The sequence below is a fragment of the Mobula birostris genome, chromosome 11 (genome assembly GCF_030028105.1).
Source record: "Mobula birostris isolate sMobBir1 chromosome 11, sMobBir1.hap1, whole genome shotgun sequence".
In the NCBI taxonomy this organism is placed as follows: Eukaryota; Metazoa; Chordata; class Chondrichthyes; order Myliobatiformes; family Myliobatidae; genus Mobula; species Mobula birostris.
This window is the reverse complement of record NC_092380.1, coordinates 69,399,522-69,421,282: the sequence shown is the minus strand read 5'-3', so window position 1 is coordinate 69,421,282 and position 21,761 is coordinate 69,399,522. Positions and strand designations below refer to the sequence as shown.

Sequence of the window (21,761 nt, the reverse complement as noted above, 5' to 3'; positions counted from 1 at the left end):
TGGTTCATTTTAAAACTTCTGCAGTGTTTATATTTTTCATTATCTTCATAACTATTGGAAACACTGACATTCATTTTGGCAAATATTTCTCTTTCTGTGCAGGTGGCGTAAAGCATTCCCATGAATTCTGCAAAACCCAATTTATTTGAACATTCTTAGTCCTTTAATCTAGACAATGAGTGCTGGCAGACTTCATAATTCCAGTGGAGCATCATGGCTAACCCAGATCTCTCACTCAGTCAAAATCTTTGCACACTGTTTGCACCCAGTATTCACTGATGCACATTTTCTAGCATGATTCCTGTTTGTTTATATTCCCCTTGGGGACATGAGATGATTTGTATTACACCACTGTCCAACTAGTCTAGATAAAATAAATAAATAAATATATATATATAATATTAGGGGTCAAACCAATTATCTTGTAGGGCTTTAGATTTCTAGTAGCAGAATACTATTGCTCTTGTCAACAGTTCTTTATCTAGTTTTATAAAAAGTAGAGAAATAAAATTCAGTTTCCCATTTTGAAGCATGTATTTGTGAATAAAGATCTCTATGTGGATAATTTGTAAATATTAGTAAATTCCAATGCTTCATGTCCACTGTTCTTGCCTTTAACAAAGGGAAATTGATGTGTCTGATAATATCTAGTGCTCACATTTTTAAGTAAAAAATCTAGTTGTAAATATTTTCTATTATCCCACCAGCCCCCAATCTCAACAACTGGGGAGAATGAATCAAAATTCCCAGTGATATGTGATTTCATATCAAGATTAATGATGTTTCACCTCCATGATGTGGTGAAATGCAAACAATAGAACTACCTAAGCAATGATTTGGAACCACACAGCATGAAGATAGGTGCAAAACTGAAGCATAGTCCACTCTCCACTCCTATCAGATTCCTTCTTCTTCAGCACTTTACCTTTTCCACCTATCACCTCTCTGCTTCTCACTTCATTCCCCCCACCATCCCCATCTGGATTCACCTATCACCTACCAGCTTGTACTCCTTGCCATCCCCAACCATCTTATTTTGGCTTCCACCCCCTTCCTTTCCAGTCTTGATGAAGAGTCTTGGCTGGAAACATCAATTGTTTATTCCTCTGCTTAGATCAGGAGTTCCCAACCTGGGGTCTATGGACCCCTCAGTTAATGGAAGGGGTCCATGGCATAAGAAGAAGTTGGGAACCCTTGTCTTAGATCCTGCCTGACCTGTGAGTTCCTTCCGCATTTTATGTGTGTTATTCTGGATTTCAAGCACCTGCAGAATCTCTTGTGTTTTTGAAAACAGGCTCTTGGGCCCACTAAATTCTTGCTAACATGTATTTATGCTAATTGTACAACAATTTCATTTTATTCTCCTTTAAGCATTCCCCCACCCCAGATTTTATTGCTGATCTGACCAGAGAGAGCAATTTACAGTAGCCAGCCTTTGGGATGTAGGAGGGAACCAGAACAATTTGAGGGAATCCACACAGCTGGAGAACAACATGCAAACACACAGACAGCACCAGAAGTCAGGAGTGAGCCCAGGCTGCTGGAGCTGTGAGTCAGCTCTCTACTAGTGGCACTACTGGGTCTCTTGGACACATGAGCACATCTGAATCTAACAAACTGAGCTTTGAATATACCGAAGTACCAAGTTTAGGCTCAGGTTAGCCATACAGTACCCACTCCAGCCGCTCCCACCCATTATGAACCCATGCCCACCCACAAGCAATGCTTGAACACGCATGATTGGTTCCTGCAACTTACTGTCACTATTTAAATGAAACCTAAATAATGAAAATTAGACTTAGTAGGAAAAAAATAGAAACCATGATCCATTCTTTGAGGTGAGAAGGGAAAGATTTAAAGTGGAGTTTTCTATGTAGAGGGTGTTGAGTGTATGTAATGAACTGCCACAGGCAGTAGTGGAAGCAGGGACAATTAAAACATTTAAAGTACATTTGGACCTGTATATGGAGAGGAAATTTTTGGAGGGATATGGACCAAACTTAGGTAAATGGTACTAGCTCAGGTAGCCAGTATGGCTGACTTGGATGAGTTGGACTGGAAGGTCTTTTTCTGTGCTCTATAGCTCTATGACTCGTGCATGTGGATGCCCCTGTTTCCAAATCTGAAAACAGATAATATAGACAGTGAAAGCAATGAATTTTCAGATACATCTTAAAAGAAGAGTCTGGTATATACTGTTGGCTGATATATGATGCTTTGTGAAAGTATTCAGTCCTCACAACTATTTTCATGTTTTACTTGCTCATTTTCTAAATTTAAAATATATTGAAGTATGAATTTTGAGCTTACCATTTTGCATCATGTCACATCAAAAGTAAAATTCCAAAACCCGTCAAAATTTACTAAAAATTGTTGTTGAGTGCCTTGCCAAGCTGGTTTGTTCGCTCGCAGAAGTTTCGTTACCCAGCTAGGCAACATCATCAGTGCAACTTCGAATGAAGTGCTGGTGATCTACATTGTTCGTCTTTTATGTGTCCTGTGATTAGTCCGTTTGTGTGTGGGTGTGGGGGGGGTGGGGTATATGGGCCATTTCTATTGGTTACTGTATATGTAATTTGCGATTGGTTCGTTAAAATCCAATTAGATGATAACAGTTTATATCCCACTTCAGCATCAAGTAGTCAGTCCAAAGCCAAGAGCCAATTCACACCTGATTACACGTGTCAATCAATGAGGACGACGTTAATCCTACCTACCGGTAACCAATAGAAATGGCACAGATACCCACACACACACCCACAGACAAACGGACTAATCACAGGACACATAAGAGACGAACAACGTAGATCACCCACATTTTGTTCGAAGTTGCACTGATGATATTGCCTAGCTGGGTTATGAAACATCTGCAAGCTAACAAACCAGCTCGGTGAGCTACAAATCATTTCCAACATTTTACCAAAAATTAAAAATCAAAATTGTGAGGCTGAAAAAGTATTCATCCGCTTTGTAATTACTACACTAACTTTCCTCAGGTGCAATACTGTATATTATCTGAGCAACTCACCCAATTTGTTGATGTATAAAATTGGAGGATCAACTGAATAAATACTGCCTCTCTCTGTAAGGTCCAATTGTATGGTAGATTTTCAGCAGACCAAACCAAAATGAAGGCAAAGAATGTTCAAGTTAGGTCAAAGACATGATAATAGAGAAGCACAAATCTGGGAAGGATATGGGACTATCTCAAAGCTGCTGAACATAACTCAGAGCTCAGTGCAGTCCATCATGAGAAAGTGTAAAAAATATAAAACCACAGCCACACTGACTAGGTCAACCCGCCGCTCTAAACCTAGTCACTCACAAAGACTGGCAGCTGTAAGAGAGGCTACAGTGACACCAACAGTCACTCTGATTGAGCTGCAGAAGTCAGTTGTTGCAGCTAGAGATGAAGTTCATGGCTTCACAATCTCTGAGGCCTTCACAGAAAGGATATTTATATGAAAGAGTGGCAATGAAGAAGCCCTAGCTAAAAAAAAAAGCATATCCTTGCTTGCAAAGCCTTTGAAAAGAGTCACTTAGAAAATACTATGAAGATGTAGAAGAAGGTCTTGTGGTCAAATGAGACTAAAGTGGCTGATTGTCCTCAAGACTAAGTGGTACATGTGGCATAAGTCTAAAACTGCATATCAGCCAGGTAATACTATCCTTATTGTAAAGTATGATTGAGGTAATATCATACTATGGGGATCCTTTTCAGCAGCAGGGACTGGAAATCTGCTGAGGATTGATGGGAGGATTAATGCTGCAAAATACAGAGAGATCCTAGATTAACGACCCACTTGCCCCTGCCAGAAAGTTTAAACTGGGGAGAACATTCATCTTTACAGGACATTAACCCAAAGCGTACTACCAGAGGAACCGTAGAGTAGCTTCACATGAAGAAAATTGACATCCTTAAGTGGCCCAGTCAGAGTCCTGACCTTAACCCAATGAAACATCTTTGACAAGACCTCAAGATTGCTGTCCGCTGCTGCTCCCCAACTAATCTGACTCAGCTTGAGCAATTTTGCAAGGAGGATTGGGCAAATCTTGCTCGGCTACATTGTGAAAAACTAATAGAGATTTATTCAAAAAGACTACTGGCTGTAATACCTGCTACAGGTGGTTTGACTAAATACTGAGCAAAGGGGGATGAATACTTTTGAAATGCTGATATTTCAGTTTTTGAATTTTTTGTTTTTTCATGCTTTACAATTTTCCCTGCTTTTTGCACTCTACTGCAAAAAAGAAGCATGTGATTAACAAATAAAAATTCTCCATTAAATTCGTCAATATCCCTGTTTGTAGTACTTATTTATGTGATCAAAGAGTTGGGGGCTGAATACTTTTACAAGGCACTGTGTTGCAAAACATTCAAAAATTGTTTGAAGAAAACCATTATATCATGACGGTAATTTCCCCCTCAAAATTAAAATTGGGTTTCACAGTCAAGTCAAGTCGCTTTTATTGTCATTTCAACCATAACTAGTACAGTGCACAGTCAAAATGAAGCAGTGACCCTCCAGGACCATGGTGCTATCTGGGAGTTAAATGTATATGATAACTGTGAGTGGAAGAAGATGAAATTGCACCTACATCATATTGTTGAGTTTTCATTAATATGCTACTAGTTTAGCCATGGATGATATCTACAAATGAGTTTGATATTCCCACCTTGGTAGCTGGGAAATTTGTATATCAATTGAGCATTAGTGATGTTGCTCATGAAACAGGTTTACTATTGTCCTTCAGGTGAAATAAATGTGTTGTATTCACCAGTCTGCTCAACAATCTGCTCCTATTTCTTATGATCTTATAGGAGAATGGCTAATAAATCAGCCATGATGGAATGACAGAGCAGACTTGATGGGCCAAGTGGCCTAATTCTGCTCCTATGTCTTATGGTCTCATGGTCATGTAAGTTAGATCCAGAGTAATATGATTCAGTCTTAATGGCTCTCTGAAGGGGCCTGTTAAGCTCTGGGCTCAAGGGCAATTTGTGTGTCAGTTTGGGAGATTGATGGATTGGAATCGTTCAGGCTGGACCCATGAGTTGAGGTGGGCACGTCAGTGCAAATGAGGATAATGAATTGGTGTTTTATCGTGAGGGGGAGGATTGAGGCAGATTTGTGATGGGAGATGGTGTGGAGGGGAAGCTAATAAGTAGTTGTGACTTGTTTGGGTTGTGAGTATGCAATGGTGAATAGACCTTGAAACAATTCAAACTAATTTCTAAAAGAGTATTGCCCTTGGAATAATTGCTATTATATCTATAATCAGTGCACAAATTGTCCTATCCACATAGTAAAAAATGCCTGGTTGAATTTCTAAAAAAAAATGACTGAACTATTCCAGGCAATAAATCTTTATTACATGATGGTTCAAAAATTTTAGTTCACTAGATTTTTAGAAAGAAATTATGGATCTCACCAGAACCAGAACTGAGCCAATCCAAACTAATCCAATCATCGTTAGATTAATTATGTGTTTACTTATCAAGAACACCTGGTCCATGGCACAAATTAGTCTTTAATTGCCTGTTACTAAATATCTTTGCCACGCAGATATAATGTATCAAAACTGTTTGAAGGAGGTCCTGATTATTAAAATGCATCTACTAATAATATTTGTGGAAAGAGACAGGATGTTTGATACTTTGCCATGAGAAAAAATGTGAAGCCTTTAACTAAATCATATACATCCACACAGTTTATTATACAGGCTTCATATTTTGTTTAAACTATTTGCTACTAAGTCCCCCTTCATCTAATCTATCTTGGTAAAACACATTCTTATAATTGCATTTAAATAGAACCATGTAATTTGTAGCAAATTACTGAAGTTTCACTGCTCGGCTCTAATAAAAAGCTTAAAATAGGAGCTCCAAGCTACTGAATTGATATTCAAAAATTATTTTGCTAATTTTGTATTAGGTTTGTCTCTTTTGATTACCTAAAAGCCAGACCTGACTCATTCAGAATTTGACCTTTGATAGGCTTTTGGCCTATCACGTAGACTTAATAGCCGAAAAAAAACGACTACTGTATTTATGTTCGATGTTCAGCATAATTTCTAATGATTGCAACTTTGCAAAGCTGTGAATATTATTTGGGGTCTTCTAGTAGGAAGAACTTATGAATTTTAAATCTGATAGCAGCTATTCATTCGGTCTAGAATTTCTCTGAAGATTGTTTCAGAGAAAATTTAAATATGTGTTTATGTGTTTGATAGACAGTTGATAAAATAATTTTTAAAATCCTTTCATAGCAACAAATTACGTTTCTAGTATCTTATATATTTATGTATTTTGGAAGGGATGATTTAATTACTCAAAAAGTTTACTAAGTAATCATGGAAAAAATTCAATGCCATTAGGTGAAGTTAGTGGGTGCACAACAAGATCTTCTGCTCCATTTACCAATCTACTGACGCAAGCAGTTACAGTCAGACTAGAGATAAATTCCTGTCTGAAGGATGACATCCAAAAAATTTTTACTTTGTTTGCACGCTGCTTGTAGGTAAACTTCATTTACATTTCAACCAGTATTTTATATAGGTCTGCAATTGTTCTAATGGTGTGAATTTCCAAACATTTGGTCATCGTTGAGCCTTACTCTGATTTTATAAGTGGTGTTACTATGCATTTCTCACTCTGGGGCATTCTTGATAAGCTACTGACAAAATTAGTAACTCAAACAATATATAAAAAAAGTCACAGTATTCTGTACACAGAATACAATAGTCTGCATCTCTCATTTTGAAATTTGCTAACATTTTGAAAATTATTGTGGTCTAGGATTACAGGAATGCTTCACTGCTGGAACTTGCTCACAGTAACAGAAGCACAGAGAATAATGAACTTTTAAGAGAATGTTTTAAAAGAAAAATAATTAGGCTAGATAGGAGGTACTATTTGTTCATCTTAGAATATCTGTGTATTTAAATGACATTCTGAGACTGGTTAAGGTGTGACATTTGTTGCAAAGAATACGAAAACATTATCATAACTTTGAAAATTAAGCATGAGGCCTAGATGACATAAAACTAGTACAGCAAAAATATGGTAGTTAATAAAGCATATTTAATTTTTTATTCCAATTAATACAGAACCATATTTTGGTGGTAAAAATCACTTTTCTTAGTCAGATGCGTTTCTATATTGAACTACTTACATACATACTGATCCTGACAACGTGAACTTGATTTTATTCTTCTGAAGCTGACAGTTCTGTGGATTTTAAGTTGAAGCAATACCCTGTGGTTACAAGTTGTGGAGAGGCTCAATAAGACACTGAAAGTGTGTATCGATTTGATTTAGAAAGTAGGCCCTCACAAAATATGGAATTATTCCAGAGGTACTCAATAATTCTTATAAACTTTCAGTCTGAAGAGCAAAACTATCAGGAGAATGAGCATTGAATGTTAATTTAAATCATTTTGTTATTGTGTGCAATACAGATTGGTGATTAATCATCTTGTTTCTTTCTAATCAGACCACAATGATCCAACCTCATGTGAACTCCAGCTACCTCTGCCTCACCATGCTTAATATAACTCATGGATCAAACATTGTCATTGTTGACCAGCAGAACAGAAGGGTAAGTTCACCATCTTTAATTTACGTTTAGTTACATGATTCATCCTCATGTTCTCCTGAATTTCTTCATTATTCTTTCATTTAATGCAATTGCAAAGCTACAATTCATGTTAATAAATATCAATACTAATTATGGGCTACATTGTAGTGCATAGAGTGTACTAATCTGGGTATGTCTTGGTTCATAAATATTAAAAATGCCATCAGGAATAGGATAATTCTTAGCTGATACTGCAGAAATGTTTATCAATGAGCTTCTAGCTATATTAAACTCTGAGTAGCATTTACAATTTATTCTTGTTTGGCATAAAGGGAAATATTCTTGGAAATTTAATATTAATTCTATCAATGAAATTATCATGATAAAACCAATCTAAAACTAGTTACAAACATCTTCCTCATCTTCATTGAGTTTTTAATTAGTAGTTCATTTTCTTATTGTCTTTTCATATGTTGTCCCAACTGAATTGAACAATATGAAAGTCATGCATTTTGTACAGATTTAAAAAAAGATGGCTGTTATTCTATAAGGGTTGTAATGATTTTCCTTTATGTCATACTCCATAAGACCATAAGATATAGGAGCAGAATTAGGCCACTCGGCCCATTAAGCCTTCTCCGCCATTTCATCATTGTTGATTTATAATCACTCTGATCCCCAATCTTCTGCCCTCTCCCCGTGATCTTTGATACTAAAACTAACCAAGAACATATCAATCTCCACTTTAAATATTCTCAGTAACCTGGCCTCCACAGCAGTTTATGGCAATCAATTCCAAAGATTCACCACCCTCTGAGATTCACATCTCTGATCTAGATGGACATCTCTCTATTTTAAGTATATATCCTCTAGTCCTAGATTTGCCTACTGTAGGAACCATTCTCTCCACATCCAATCTTGTCTAGGCCTTTCAATATTCGACAGGTATCAATGAGATCACCCTCATTCTTCTAAACTACAGTGAGTAAAGGCCCAGAGCCATCAAACACTTCTCATATATTCATCCTTTCATTTCCTGAAATCATTCTTGTGAGCCTCCTTGGGACCATCTCCAGTGCCAGCACATCTTTTTTTTCAGATAAGGTGCCCCAAACTGCTCACAGTACTCCAAGTGTGGTCTAAGCAATGCATCCGCATCACAACCTTGCTCTTTTATCACAAACGCAAGAAATTCTGCAAATGTTGGAAATCCAAAGCAACACACACAAAATGCTGGAGGAGCTCGGCAGGCCAGGCAGCATACAAGATTATGAACAAGCTGTCAACTTTTCAGGCCGATACCCTTCAGGACTGGAAAGTAAGGGGGACAATGCCAGGATAAAATGGTGGGGGGGTGGGGGAAGGAGGATAGCTGGAAGGTGATTGGTGAAGCCAGGCGGGTAGGAGAGATCAAGCTCAGGAGAGGAAGGAATCTGATGGGAGAGGAGAATGGACCACAGGAGAAAGGGAAGGAGGAGGGACACCAGGGGAGTTGATAGGCAGGTGAGAAGAGGTAAGATGCCAGAGTGGGGTGTAGAAGAAAAAAGGGTGGGTGGTGAGAAATTTTTTCCTGGAAGGAGAGATTGATAGTTGGAGGCTATCCAAACAGATATAATGTGTTACTCCTCCATCCTGAGGGTGGCTTTATCAAGGCACAAGAGGAGGCTGTGGACCGACATGTTGGAATGGAATGGGAATAGGAGTTAAAAATATTGGGCCACCGGAAGTTCCACTTTTGGTGAATGGAGCGGATGTGCTTGACAATGCAGTTTCACAATTTACGACAGGTCTCACCGATGTAGAGGAGGCCGCAATGGGAGCACTGGAAGGTGGACAACCCCAGCAGGTTCACAGATGAAGTACTGCCTCACTTGGCCGGATTATTTTGGGCACTGAATGGAAGTGAAGGAGGAAGTGAATGGGTGGGGTTAGCACTTTGGCCGCTTACAAGGATACTTTAAGTGCCAAGAGGAAGACTAGTGGGGAGAAACAAATGGACAAGGGGATCATGGAGGGAGTTATCCCTGTCGGAAGCAGAGATAGATGGAGAGATAAAGATGTGTTTGGTGGTAGGATCTCTTTGGAGATGCTGGAAGTTGTGGAGAATGATGTGTTGGATGCAAAGGCTCTTGGGGTGGTAGGTAAGGACAAGACGAACTATCACTGTTAAGGTGGCGGGAAGATGGGGTGAACACGAATATTTGAGAAATAGAAGAGACGCCAGTGAGAGCAGCATTAATGGTAGAGGAAGAGACATCTGTTTTTTGAAGAAGGAGGACATTAGGAGTGTCCTGGAAAGGACTCTTGCTATTATATTCTAGTCCTCTCAAAATGAATGCTAACATTATATTTGCCTTCCTTACCACTGACTCAACCTGCAAGTTAAACTTCAGAAAATACTGCACGAGGACTCCCAGGTCCTTTTGCATTTCTGATTTTTGAATTTCCTCCCATTTAGAAAATAGTCTATGCCATTTTTCCTGCTACCAAAGTGCATGACCATACACTTCCCTACGTTATATTCCATCTGCCACCTCTTTGCACATTCTCCCAATCTGTCCAAGTCTTTCTGCAGACTCCCTGCTTCCTCAGCACTACCAGCCCCTCCACCTATCTTTGTATGTCTGCAAACTTGATTACAAAGGCATAAATTCCATCATCCAAATCATTGACATATAATGTGAAAAGAATTGGTCCCTTTTCCGACCCCTACAGAACACCACTAGTCACTAGCAGCTAACCAGAATAGCCCCCTTTTATTCAGACACTTTGCCTCCCACAAGACAGCCAATCATCTATTTATGCTAGTATCTTTCTTGTAATATCATGGGCTATTATCTTGTTGAGCAGCCTATGTGTGGCACCTTGTCAAATGCCAGCACAAAATCCAAGTAAGCAACATCCACTGACTCCCCTTTGATGATCCTACCTGTTACTTCCACAAAGAACTCCAGCAGACTTAACAAAACCATGCGGTCTTTAGCTGACTTTATCACATGCCTTCAAGTATCCTGAAACCTCATCAGTAATGTTAGACTCCAACATCATCCCAACCACTGAAGTCAGGTTTACAGTCCTATAATTTCCTTTCTTCTGCCTCTCTCTCTTTTTAAAGATTGGAGTGACATCTGCAACTTTCATTCCATTCCAGAATCTAGTGATTCTTGAAAGATCATTACTAGTACTGTACCTCAACACTCTCTTCAGCTACGTCTTTCAGAATCCTGTAGTGTAGTTGATCTGGTCCAGGCTACCTGCAGACCTTACAGCTTCCCAAGCACTTTCTGCTTACTTATAGCAACTACACTGCTATTCAAGATGGTCTGCCCCCTGACTGTCTTGAATTCTTGGCAAACTGCAGTAAAGACTGACACAAAATGCTTATTAAGTTTGTCGGTCATTTCTTTGATAATATTGGCTAACTTACCTTCAAATTTCATCTTTTCTCTCCTCATGGTTTTGTTTAGTGTCTCTCTGTTGCTTTAAGAGTGTAACTTGCCACTAATTTTTGCTATATTATATGCCCTCTCTTGTCAGCCATGGTTGCCTCATCCTCACTTAAGAATACTTCTTCATCTTTGGTGTGTATCTACCCCATGCCTTCTGAATTGCCCCAGAAACTCCAGCCATTGCTGTTCTGCCATCATCCCTGCTAGAGTCCTCTTTCAATCAACTTTGGCCAGCTCCTCTCTCCCACATCTGTAATTCTATTTACTCCATTGTAATAATGATATAGCTGACTTTATCTTCTCCCTTTCAAAACTCAGGGAGAATTCTATCATATTATAATCACTGCTTCCCAGGTGTCCCTTTACCTTAAGCTCTCTTATCGAATCTGGTTCACTACACAACACCCAATCCAGAATTGCCTTTCCCCTACTGAGCTCAATCACAAGTTGCTCAAAAAAGCTAGCTCATAGGCATTCTACAAATCCCTTTCTTGGTATCCAGCACTAACCTGATTTTCCCAATCTATGTGCATATTGAAATCCCCCATGACAATTGTAACATTGACCTTATTACATGCCTTTTCTATTTCTCATTTAAACTTGTATCCGACATCCTGGCTGCTGTTCGGGGACCTGTTTATAACTCCTATCAGGCTCGTTTTACCCTTGCAGTTTGTAACACTACCCACAAGGATTCTACATCTTCTGATCCTATGTCACCTCTTTCTGATGATTTGATTTCATTTTTCTTAAACCAACAGAGCCACCCCAATGCCTACCTGCCAGTCCTTTCAATACAAGTTATATCCTCGGATGTTAAGTTCTCAACTATGATCTTCTTTCAGTTATGATTGAGTGATGCCCAGAATGACATACCTGCCAATCTCTAACTGCACTACGAGACTATCTACTTATTCCATATACTGCATGTATCAAATATAACACCTTCATTCTTTTTGATTTTGGCCCCACGTTACACTTCATCTCATCCCACTGGCTGCAATTTTGCTGTATCGCCTACCTGTTCTTCCTCACAGACTCACTGCACACTGCATTGACTTGTATACCAACTGCCCCCTCCTCAGCCCCATCACTCCAGTTCCACTCCCGCTGCCAACTTAGTTTAAACCCTCCTCAACATCTTCAGCAAACGTGCCCTCAAGGAAACTGGTCCCACTCCTGTTCAGGTGTAACCCATCCTTGTTTGTACAGGTCATACCTTCCCCGGAAGAGATCCAAATGATCCGGAAATCTGAAACCCTGCCCCCTGCACCACATCCTCGGCCACTTATTCATCTGTACCATCATCCTACTCCTGTGCTGACTATCACGTGGTAGTGGCAGTAATCGAGAGATTACTACCTTAGAGGTCCTGCTCTTCAGCCTCTTCCCAAACTCCCTATACTCAATGCGCAGGACCTCTTCCCCCTTTCCACCTCAGTCATTGGTGCCAATGTGCACCATGACCTCTGGCTGCTCACCCTCCTTTTTGAGGATCTTCTGCAGCCTCTCTGAGACATCCTGAACCCTAGCACCTGGTAGGCAGAGCACCATCCTGATTTCTGTTTTGCAGCCACAGAATCTGCTGTCCATTCCTTAATCTATCGAGTCTCCTACCGCTACTGCTCTGCCTGAGTTTATGCTTCTCTATTGAGCCTCAGAGCTGGCCACAGTGCCACTGTCCTGGCTGCTCCTGCTCTGCCCACATAGGTCATCCCCCAGCAGCATCCAAAGGGTATACTGTTGCTGAGAGAAATGACCATAGGGTAACCCTACACTGACGGCTTCCTCCCCCACTTCTCTTTCATAGTCTTACATCATCGTCATAGAACAAAGAGCATAAAAATCTACGGCACATTACATACCCTTCAGCTCACAATGTTGTGCCAACCATGTAACCTACTCGTGCTGTGCTTTTTATTTAAAAATATAAGATAAGTATTCACAGTGCTCTTAAAGTTGCTACATTTGGACTTCTTTTCTCAATGTTAAAATGCTCAAAAAGGTTCCGTGAAGTAGAAGCACATCCTAATATCATTATCCAATTAGCCCTGGTTTGTTTCATCGTTCTACAACACACCTCCCTTCCAAACTTAAAAAAAAATGTGAATTGTGTATCTTAGCAAGTCAATACATACAACATTGTCTTTATTCCCACTTGACCTTGTTCTAACCAATTATTTTAAATCTCTGCCCTCTTATTACCATTTCTATCAAAGGCCTCATAATATTGAAACCTCAATCAAATGTGTCCTTAATCTTCTTTGCTTTAAAAATAATATCCCCAACTCGTTAGCCTCTTCAGATGTGTGAAGTCCCTGGAAGTCCAGAATTTTTTTTGTATCTTCCCCAAGGTCTTGGGTGCTTTTTGTGTCACACTTAGAATGGACATATTATCTGATTGAAACTTCATTCAGCAGATTAAGAGAGGCTGAGTGAAGGTCAGGTTCTTCTTCTTACGGATGGTGGAAATATTAAGCAAATCCCTGGCATAAATACATAAGTCACTCTTACAAGGTTATGCACTCTTCTTAAACAGCAATATCTGAGCTGCATGGAAATAAAACTGAGAGGAAAATTGGCAATGCTGTGTTAACCTACGAGTACTTCACATGGTTATTGAAATGACATGCCTGATTCTACATCATCAAACATAAATTATTAGACAGATTCTTTTTAAAAAAGAAGTATGTCCTGAATTTCAAGACGATGTGGAATTTTATTAACAAATATTTACAATCTTATCATATATTTTATATTTAATAAATTAATTTTTTTATTGAATTGTGTATAAATTCAAGTTTTATTTTTGTTTGTTGTAGTTAACCATTAATTCAAAGTCAGGCTACACTCCATTCCGAAGATATGATTTTGAGATCATAGACACTGGGAGTATGTTCACAATCCTGACTCCAGCTGGTATCAGCATGCAGTGGTTTCATAGCACAGGGATTATGGTTATCGACACTGGAACCCCCAATAAAAAGTTAGCTACTTTGGGATTATGTGGTATGTAAACATTGATTACCTTAAATTGTTTAGAAAGTCTTAGATTAAATATTAGCACAAAGAGACAAAAGGAGTAAAAGCACTTTACTGCATATTATAATAATCCTGACCCAGTTTTTGAAGTGTGATTACAATGCGTATAAGATCTGAAGTGAGCCATGCATTGAGGGACATAAAAAACCAACTCTTGCAAATGCTGAAATCTTGCCTGAGACCCACATTTCTGGGTAGTTGGTGGAAGCAAGAGGTCAGTGCTAGAAGCCCACAGCAGGGAATAAATATTTTCATTTACTTATTTGCGATACAGTGCAGAACAGGCTCTTCTAGCCCAATGAGCTGCGGTGCCCAGCAACCAACTTACTTAACTCTAGCCTAATCACAGAATGATTTACAATGACTAACTAATTTACTAACTGGTACATCTTTGGACTGTGGGAGGAAAATGAATGCTCCTGGAGGAAACCCATGCGGTCACAGGGAGAATGTAGAAACTCTTTTCAGATAGCACTGGAGTTCAGCTCTAAACTCCAATGCCTTGAGTTGTAATAGAGTTGCTTAACCACTATGCTACCATGGTGCCACATGAGTTTTAATTTTAAGAAAATATTAAGTATTAAGTTTATCTTTTTGAAGAGAAGACTCTTAAATGAAATAGTTTATTGATCTAAAGTATAACACCACCTCATTGTCCCAAATATACAGAAAACAATATTCTTTCTATTTTCATTATGGTGTTTGCCATAAAGTTTCATATTAACTTGTTGAGGTGATATTTTCTTATATATTTATAGGCTATTGTGATGGAAACCCATCAAATGACTTAACTTTGAAAAATGGCACAGTTCTTAATAAAGACGATGATCCAGTGATCTTTGTTGAAGATTGGAGGGTGACTAGTACAGAGACTGGTATGAAGATGAGCCGGGTTCTTGAGGTCAACTGTTCTACAAGTAATTGCTCTGAGTGCTTCAAGATGCTCCAGAATGAGTCTTTTGCCCCCTGCCATTCACAAGTAAGTAGCTTCAGAAATTAGTTTTAATTTCCCAAGAGTCAACCTTACTCCCTATGAATGATGTGATATTCCTTTTGTGCTTACATCTCATTCATCACTTAACATTTCCACCACTTGCATTATCACTACTGAATTCTTCTAACCTTATTTTGTCTTCTTATTGAACATTTCTTTCAAAATTCTGATTACATTTCTATCAACACAATTTTCAGCTAATTTTCTGCAGGCATCTATTTATATTGGAACAGGAGCTGCATTTGTAATTCCTATTCATTGAGTTCTTCCTTAAGGTACTGGATGCTTGTTTTGCAAATTAGCATTCACTTCCTTTATCCAGCTACATAGTATTTTCTGATGATCATTATAAAGGAAGGAAGGAAGGAACTTGTATTGCGCGATTGTGGTCTTCATTCTGTCCAGCAGCCACTGCTCTATTCTGCCCCTTTTCAAATTCCATTCCTGCCGCAGGTGCAATTAATAGTTAATACTTGGGTCCGAATAGAGAAGAAAGCGAATTTTGACCTTACCTATTTTTTCAGTCATTTTTTTGTGTTCTTTTTGCTTTTCTTGTGCTGACTATTTTTCTTCTTGCATCTGTAAAGTAAAACAATCATTAGCCTTTCCCAAATTGTTTTATTCTCTTTGACATGATATTCTGCTTGATCAAAAAAAGCCTTCATCTCCAAGTCTCCATTGCATTGATGAAATATCCCTATATGAACAATGTACCTTTTTTAAGTGATTTCGTGTGTCCTTACTGCATCTTTTTAATTTAAGCACTGTGCTCATGAGGAAACTTGTAGAGCTTCAGTTAAAAGCCAGATTTCATTGTAGCTACTCTATCTTTTGATAGAAACAGGTGATAAGAAATAGCCTCAGATGATTCTTTATATGTGTGCAGCAAATAGAATGCAGAAAATATATTACAGCAAATAGCTGTAAAATATGATTGTATTATGAAAATGTGCATATATAATTCTGTTATTAAGGAGGGAGAGCTAATTTTTATTAGGTTGCCACCTTCTTCCTATGTTTATTGTTTCCGTAGTTATGTGAAAAAGAGAAGCCTCGTGTATTTACTCGGATGCTACTTGTCTAAAACTATATTCAAAATATATCAGCATCTGAAAATTAATGAAGTGGTCCACTAAGCACATAAAGTCATGATGGAATTTTGGTTCAACATTATTGGCATCTATTGTTAAGATAAACTAGGATGACTCTTGTCTCTGTGTAACTAAACACTTTCTTTCCTAATACAAATCTTGTTAATAACCATATAACCATCTCGGCCCTTCTAGTTTGTGCTGAACTCTTACCCTCACCTGGTCCCACCGACCTGCACTCAGCAATATTTTCTGCATTCTTTTTAAGACCTTATCATTCCTTCTAAAGTCTGCAGCAAGAATTGGATGGAAAAATCCATTTGAGAATCATTATTTTATGATAAATATTTGGTATAACTTCCTTGTTTTAATTCTCTGTGACTCTAACTTTAATTATAAGAATCTCTAGGACAGCTTTATAGGATGTCTTACCACTTTTAAAAAGTTGCACTTCCCAGTCTTTAACTGTCTCTCCTTTAAAGTTGTTTCATTCGTTTTGCGTTGCTTCTTATTTTGCCATTCATAATCTATTATTTCAGATTTCATTGCCAGATGTTCAATCTAGCTAATTTCTTCCCACTCTTTAGGTCATTTTAAAATTTACTTTTTTCCTTATGTGAACGCCACTTTTATTTATCAATCATATTTATTTTGCCCTCAGTTCTGCATACCTGCTTATATGATTGTAGATGAAATTGTTGTATCTTGATAAACAGTTACATTTTGAGTGAATTTATGGAAGAACATAAGAAATCAGAGCAGGAGTCAGCCATCTGGCCTGTTGAGCCTGCTCTGCCATTCAAAAATATCATGGCTTCTCTTGCCATGGACTTAGGTTCATTTACCTGCTTTTACCTCAAAACTCTTAATTTCCCTGTTCTTTAAAAATCCAGCTAACCATCTCTTAAATAAATTAAATGAAGCTCCCTGCTTCCCTGAGCAGAGAATTCCACAGATTCACTACTTTCTGGGAAAAACAGTTCCTCTTCATCTCCATACTAAATCTTTTCTTCCTAAAAAGATTGGGTAGCATGGTAGCATAGCAATTAGTGCAACACTAATACAGCAGCAGCAATCCAAGCTGAATTCCGCTGCTGCCTGTAAGGAGTTTTATCCCGATAAACATGTGGGTTCCTCCGGGTGCTCCGGTCTCCCTCCACATTCCAAAGATGTACAGGTTAGTAGGTTAATTAGTCACTTGGGTGTAATTGGGCTGCGTGAGTTCAACGGGTCAGAAAGGCCTGTTTCCAGGCTGTATCTCTAAGAGCTCCCAAGAAAATTAATCTTGAACCTATGTCCTGTAGTTCTAGCTGCACTTATTAGAAGAAACAACTTTCCTGCCTCTATCTTATCCCTTTCACGTTTCTGTAAGATTCCCCCTCATTCGTCTGAATGTACAAGTCCCAGGTGACTCAATCTCTCCTCACAGATTAATCCCCTCATCTCTGTAATCAACTTGATGAACCTTCTCTACTTCAACTCAAAGTCACGATATCTTTCTTCAAGTAAGGAGACCAGAACTGCACACAATACTCCAGGTGTGGCCTTACCAGTACACATGGACAGTACAGTTGTAGCATAACCTCCCTGCGCTTAAATTCTTACCCTCTAGCAATGGCCAACATTCTATTTGCTTTCTTGATATCAAAAATAAACAAAAGTCTCAATTTAAGATGCATTGTATTCATCCTGTACTCCATTGTCAATTTTTTTAATAGAATTCTCATAAAGATTTAATTCATTTTTTGGTCCCAGGTTTCCCCAGAAATGTTTTGCGAACTCTGGATTCGTGATTCGTTACTTGTGCAAAACCATTGTTCTGCCTTGAGTGCGTACGTGGCACTGTGTAATAAGTTCAATATTTGCCTTGAGTGGCGGAAACCAGATTATTGCTGTAAGTAGCACTGTTTAGATAAAATGACTTAGCATAGCTGTGTGACCACTGAAACACATCCAGATGGAGGATAATGCCCATTTGGAAGTATTAGGTTCAGATTTGTTGATATGTTGCACCTCATTATATTTATAATATCCCCAATATTAATTGGACCTCTTCAGAATTTCAAGTTGATGTTGGCAAGCCCAGTCTGGGAGGCTTGAGACTCAGCCCAGTGGTGTTCATCAGTTAAAGTAAAAGATAAACAAGCAACAAAAATAAAAGAAGAAAAAAATGAATATTTACATTTGTTACGGAAAGAAAAACAAAGAGAAAATGTGAATGGGCTAAGAGAGCGAGAGAGGAAAAATTTCTATTTTGTTTCAAAGAAGATGGAGGAAACCTAAAAATACAAACACGAGAAAGTCTGCAGATGCTGGAAATCCAAAGCAACAACACAAAATGCTGAAGGAACTCTGTAGGTCAGGCAGCAGTTGTTGGAAATGAATAAGCAGTCGATAATCTATTCATTTCTGTGAGTGCTGCCTGACCTGCTGAGTTCCTCTAGCATTTCGTGTGTTTTGCTTTGGAAGAAAACAAATTTTAAATTAGTCCTTGCGAAGTTAAGGAAAAGCAGATTTATTGTGAAAAAGTTACCAATTTTCTTAATACAAGATAGAACTGTCAGCCTGTTCTTAATTTTCAGAATAAATAAGATAAATAGATAGATACTTCACTGATTCCAAAAGAAATTAAGTGACACAGTAGCATTACAAGAGCCCAGGTATATAAATATTAGAAGAGAAGTAGAAAGAATGAAAAATAAGTTACTTCAAGCGGTCTAACAGAGGGGATCATCACTAACTTGGCTATAGGTTGACTTATTATAGTGCCTAATAAACAATTAGAATCATATTTAATGTTTCCCCTATTTTTTTCAGCATTCACATGTCCTCCGAATATGATATACCAAGCTTGTGTACTGACCTGTGAAGCAAAGACATGCCAGAACAGGATTTTCTTCCCATCAGAAGATGTGTCATGTTCTATCATGAGTGAAGGTTGTGTCTGTCCTGAAGGATCTATTCTCCATCGCCTTGACTCCACCCTGTGTATACCTGAGGCAAAATGTGGTACGCCAGACTTCTATATAATATCTAACTGTGAAGAATTAGACCCCAAATTTTACAACATTTTTATTCATTCTAAATTAACACAGCATCAAACATAATAGATGGCTCAGGGCTTCAGGTGTACCAGTTATCATCCAGGAATATATATCGCTAAAGGACATTCAGTGTACTTTATACTTTTCAGCTTGCACCGATAGCTGGGGACTTCCTCATGCCGCTGGGGAGACGTGGAGTGCATCATTGGATGGATGCTGTATGTATCAGTGTCTGGAGAATGGAACCATTGTTACTGTTGATCACAACTGTTCAGCTATTCCTGAACCAGTTTGTCATCGTTCTGGGGAAGTGGTAGTTAGTCTAGCTGGTGATAAGAGTTGCTGCCCTGAGAAAATATGTGGTAAGTGTTATGTTTTGTAACTTTAAATTAATTCATACGAAGACGAGAGTCTGTAAATACAGTGTAGCTTCTAGATCACTTTTTATGAGGCGTGCACATATCACATGGTAGTATGATGATGTATACAATTAATGTATTTTTACATATAACCCATAATTATTTAAATTAATGCAAATGCTTAATTAACAAAATATATACAAGATTACTCAAATATTTTTAAAATATTAAATACACAACACTCCTCCCCACTTATTTATAAATAACTCAATATGGAATGCATCTCAACTATATACACAGTATATACTAATACTATATACAATCATCCTCAGCATAGTGAATTTTAAATTGTTCCATTCAGGCCTGAAGATTTAATCACTGTGGAAATGTTCTTACTCTTGTGAGATAATGTCTTTACTGACAAGGGGGATTACTCTGCTTGGCAGATGATACATGTGGCTGTGAAACAGTCGCAAGGCCTAGGGCATCCTCTGTGGTGGTTGTAGGAGTTGACTCTGAGACTGCAGGAAGTGGTTCTGACAGCTCAGGATACCCTACTTCTCCTTTTCTCTCTCTGGATTTACTGAGATCCCTTTCTTTTTCTTTTTCACATTCCTTCTCTCTCTCATACCTTTCTCTTTCTCATTCACATCATTTCTCTCCGTCTCCTTCCTCCTTTTTCTTCTTCTAGTTTGTACATCTTGATCTTGGGAGGGTGAATTTAGTTCACTGGAGTATTCTCTTCTTAATCCTTCTATCGCTCCCTTAAAGATCTGATCCCTCTGTTAGCTGCTTCCTATTGGCCTTCCATTCATCCATATGGGATTTGGTCTTTGCTTCTACTTTTACAAGCAGCTTTTTGTCTCCCACTTGAAGTTCATGCAATAACCTTAATGCACACAGAGTTGATTCTGCTGCCTTATACTCACAAAAGCCAAATGTTTGCATCTTTTCTGAAGCTTGTTGAACTCTCTTCCAGCTTAAAACGAAGCCACATTTCGCAAGTAACTGTCATTTACAATATCAGAAGCTTTCATAGATAAGCCGTCTAGAAAAACTGTTACAGTCAGACCACCGTTTTCATCACTTTCATGCTTCCTCTGAGCAGCATGGTCCCTCCTTGGTCCAATATGCTTTCCAACCAGAGGCACAAAAGTTGGCACTAAAACCTGTTTGTTCTCTGTTGGGCAACGGTTCATAGTTTTCAGCATGGAGATCGTTGCGGCATCACCCACTACATTTCTTAATTCACTTTCCGTGGTTTCATTGCAGGGGAGGTGGCATGTAAATGGTGACTGGATCGCCAATCAAGTTGTAGTTGTCTCAGCCACCCACATCCCCCAATGCATGTCCTCCATTTTTACCACATACAGGCTCAATGTGGCTTGTTGGTTGTTGTATTTCACTATTACCGATGTCATTCTCACAGGAGTTATCTTTTCTCCAGTATAAGTTCTTAGTTGAATATCTGCAGGCTTCAGTTTAGTATGTTTAAAGTGCTGTTCAAACTCATTTTGTGGAATGATTGAAACAGCCAAACCAGTGTCTAATTCCATTTCAATTAATCTGCCGTTCATTTCTGGTGTGATTGTCCATTGCTAATTTTCACACTGTAATTCTTAATGCTGCACAATTCTGTGCCCCTCTCATCATCATCAGATTTTTCATCAACAGCATACAGATTAGTGCTCTTTTTGAAACTACAACTTGATTTCTTAGTGTTTTCCCTTGCCTGAGCAGACCATTTATTTTTGTCTACCTGAAATGCTCTTTGTATATGACCTGCTTTGTTGCATATTCTGCAAGTTTTGCCTTTTAACTCTACATTTATTTAGTGTTTCTGAGCCCGTACCACACTGTAAATGCAATATTGTTCACACTCACTTTCATTCCTAACTCTGTCTGCAGTTTCCAGTGAAGCTGTACTTGAGTTAGGAGCTTTTTTTGAATACTTTCTTTTAAGATTCCACAAAGTAAGCAGTCTCTCTGTGCATCATTAAGCCCATTACCAAACTGGCAATACTTAGACCAGCTTTTCAACTCAGCCATGTATGCTGCAATGGACTTCCCTTCTTTTTGATTCTGCTTACGAAAGCTAAAGCATTCTGCAATCAACAATGGTTTCAGTTGTAAGCGCTCTGGCATTCCTTTCACAATATTAGACATATGCAATTAACGTATCTGTACATATAACCCATAATT

General features: G+C 38.4%; 1 protein-coding gene across 1 annotated transcript in view; it reads left to right on the top strand.

Annotated features, from left to right (window-relative positions):
* Positions 1-21,761, top strand: part of otog (otogelin) — a 226,232-nt gene that overhangs the window by 180,366 nt on the left and 24,105 nt on the right. Inside the window, 6 exon segments of the mRNA XM_072271370.1 lie at positions 7,497-7,601; positions 13,852-14,038; positions 14,830-15,050; positions 17,912-18,050; positions 18,974-19,165; positions 19,350-19,562. Coding sequence (XP_072127471.1) covers positions 7,497-7,601; positions 13,852-14,038; positions 14,830-15,050; positions 17,912-18,050; positions 18,974-19,165; positions 19,350-19,562 — 1,057 coding nt within the window.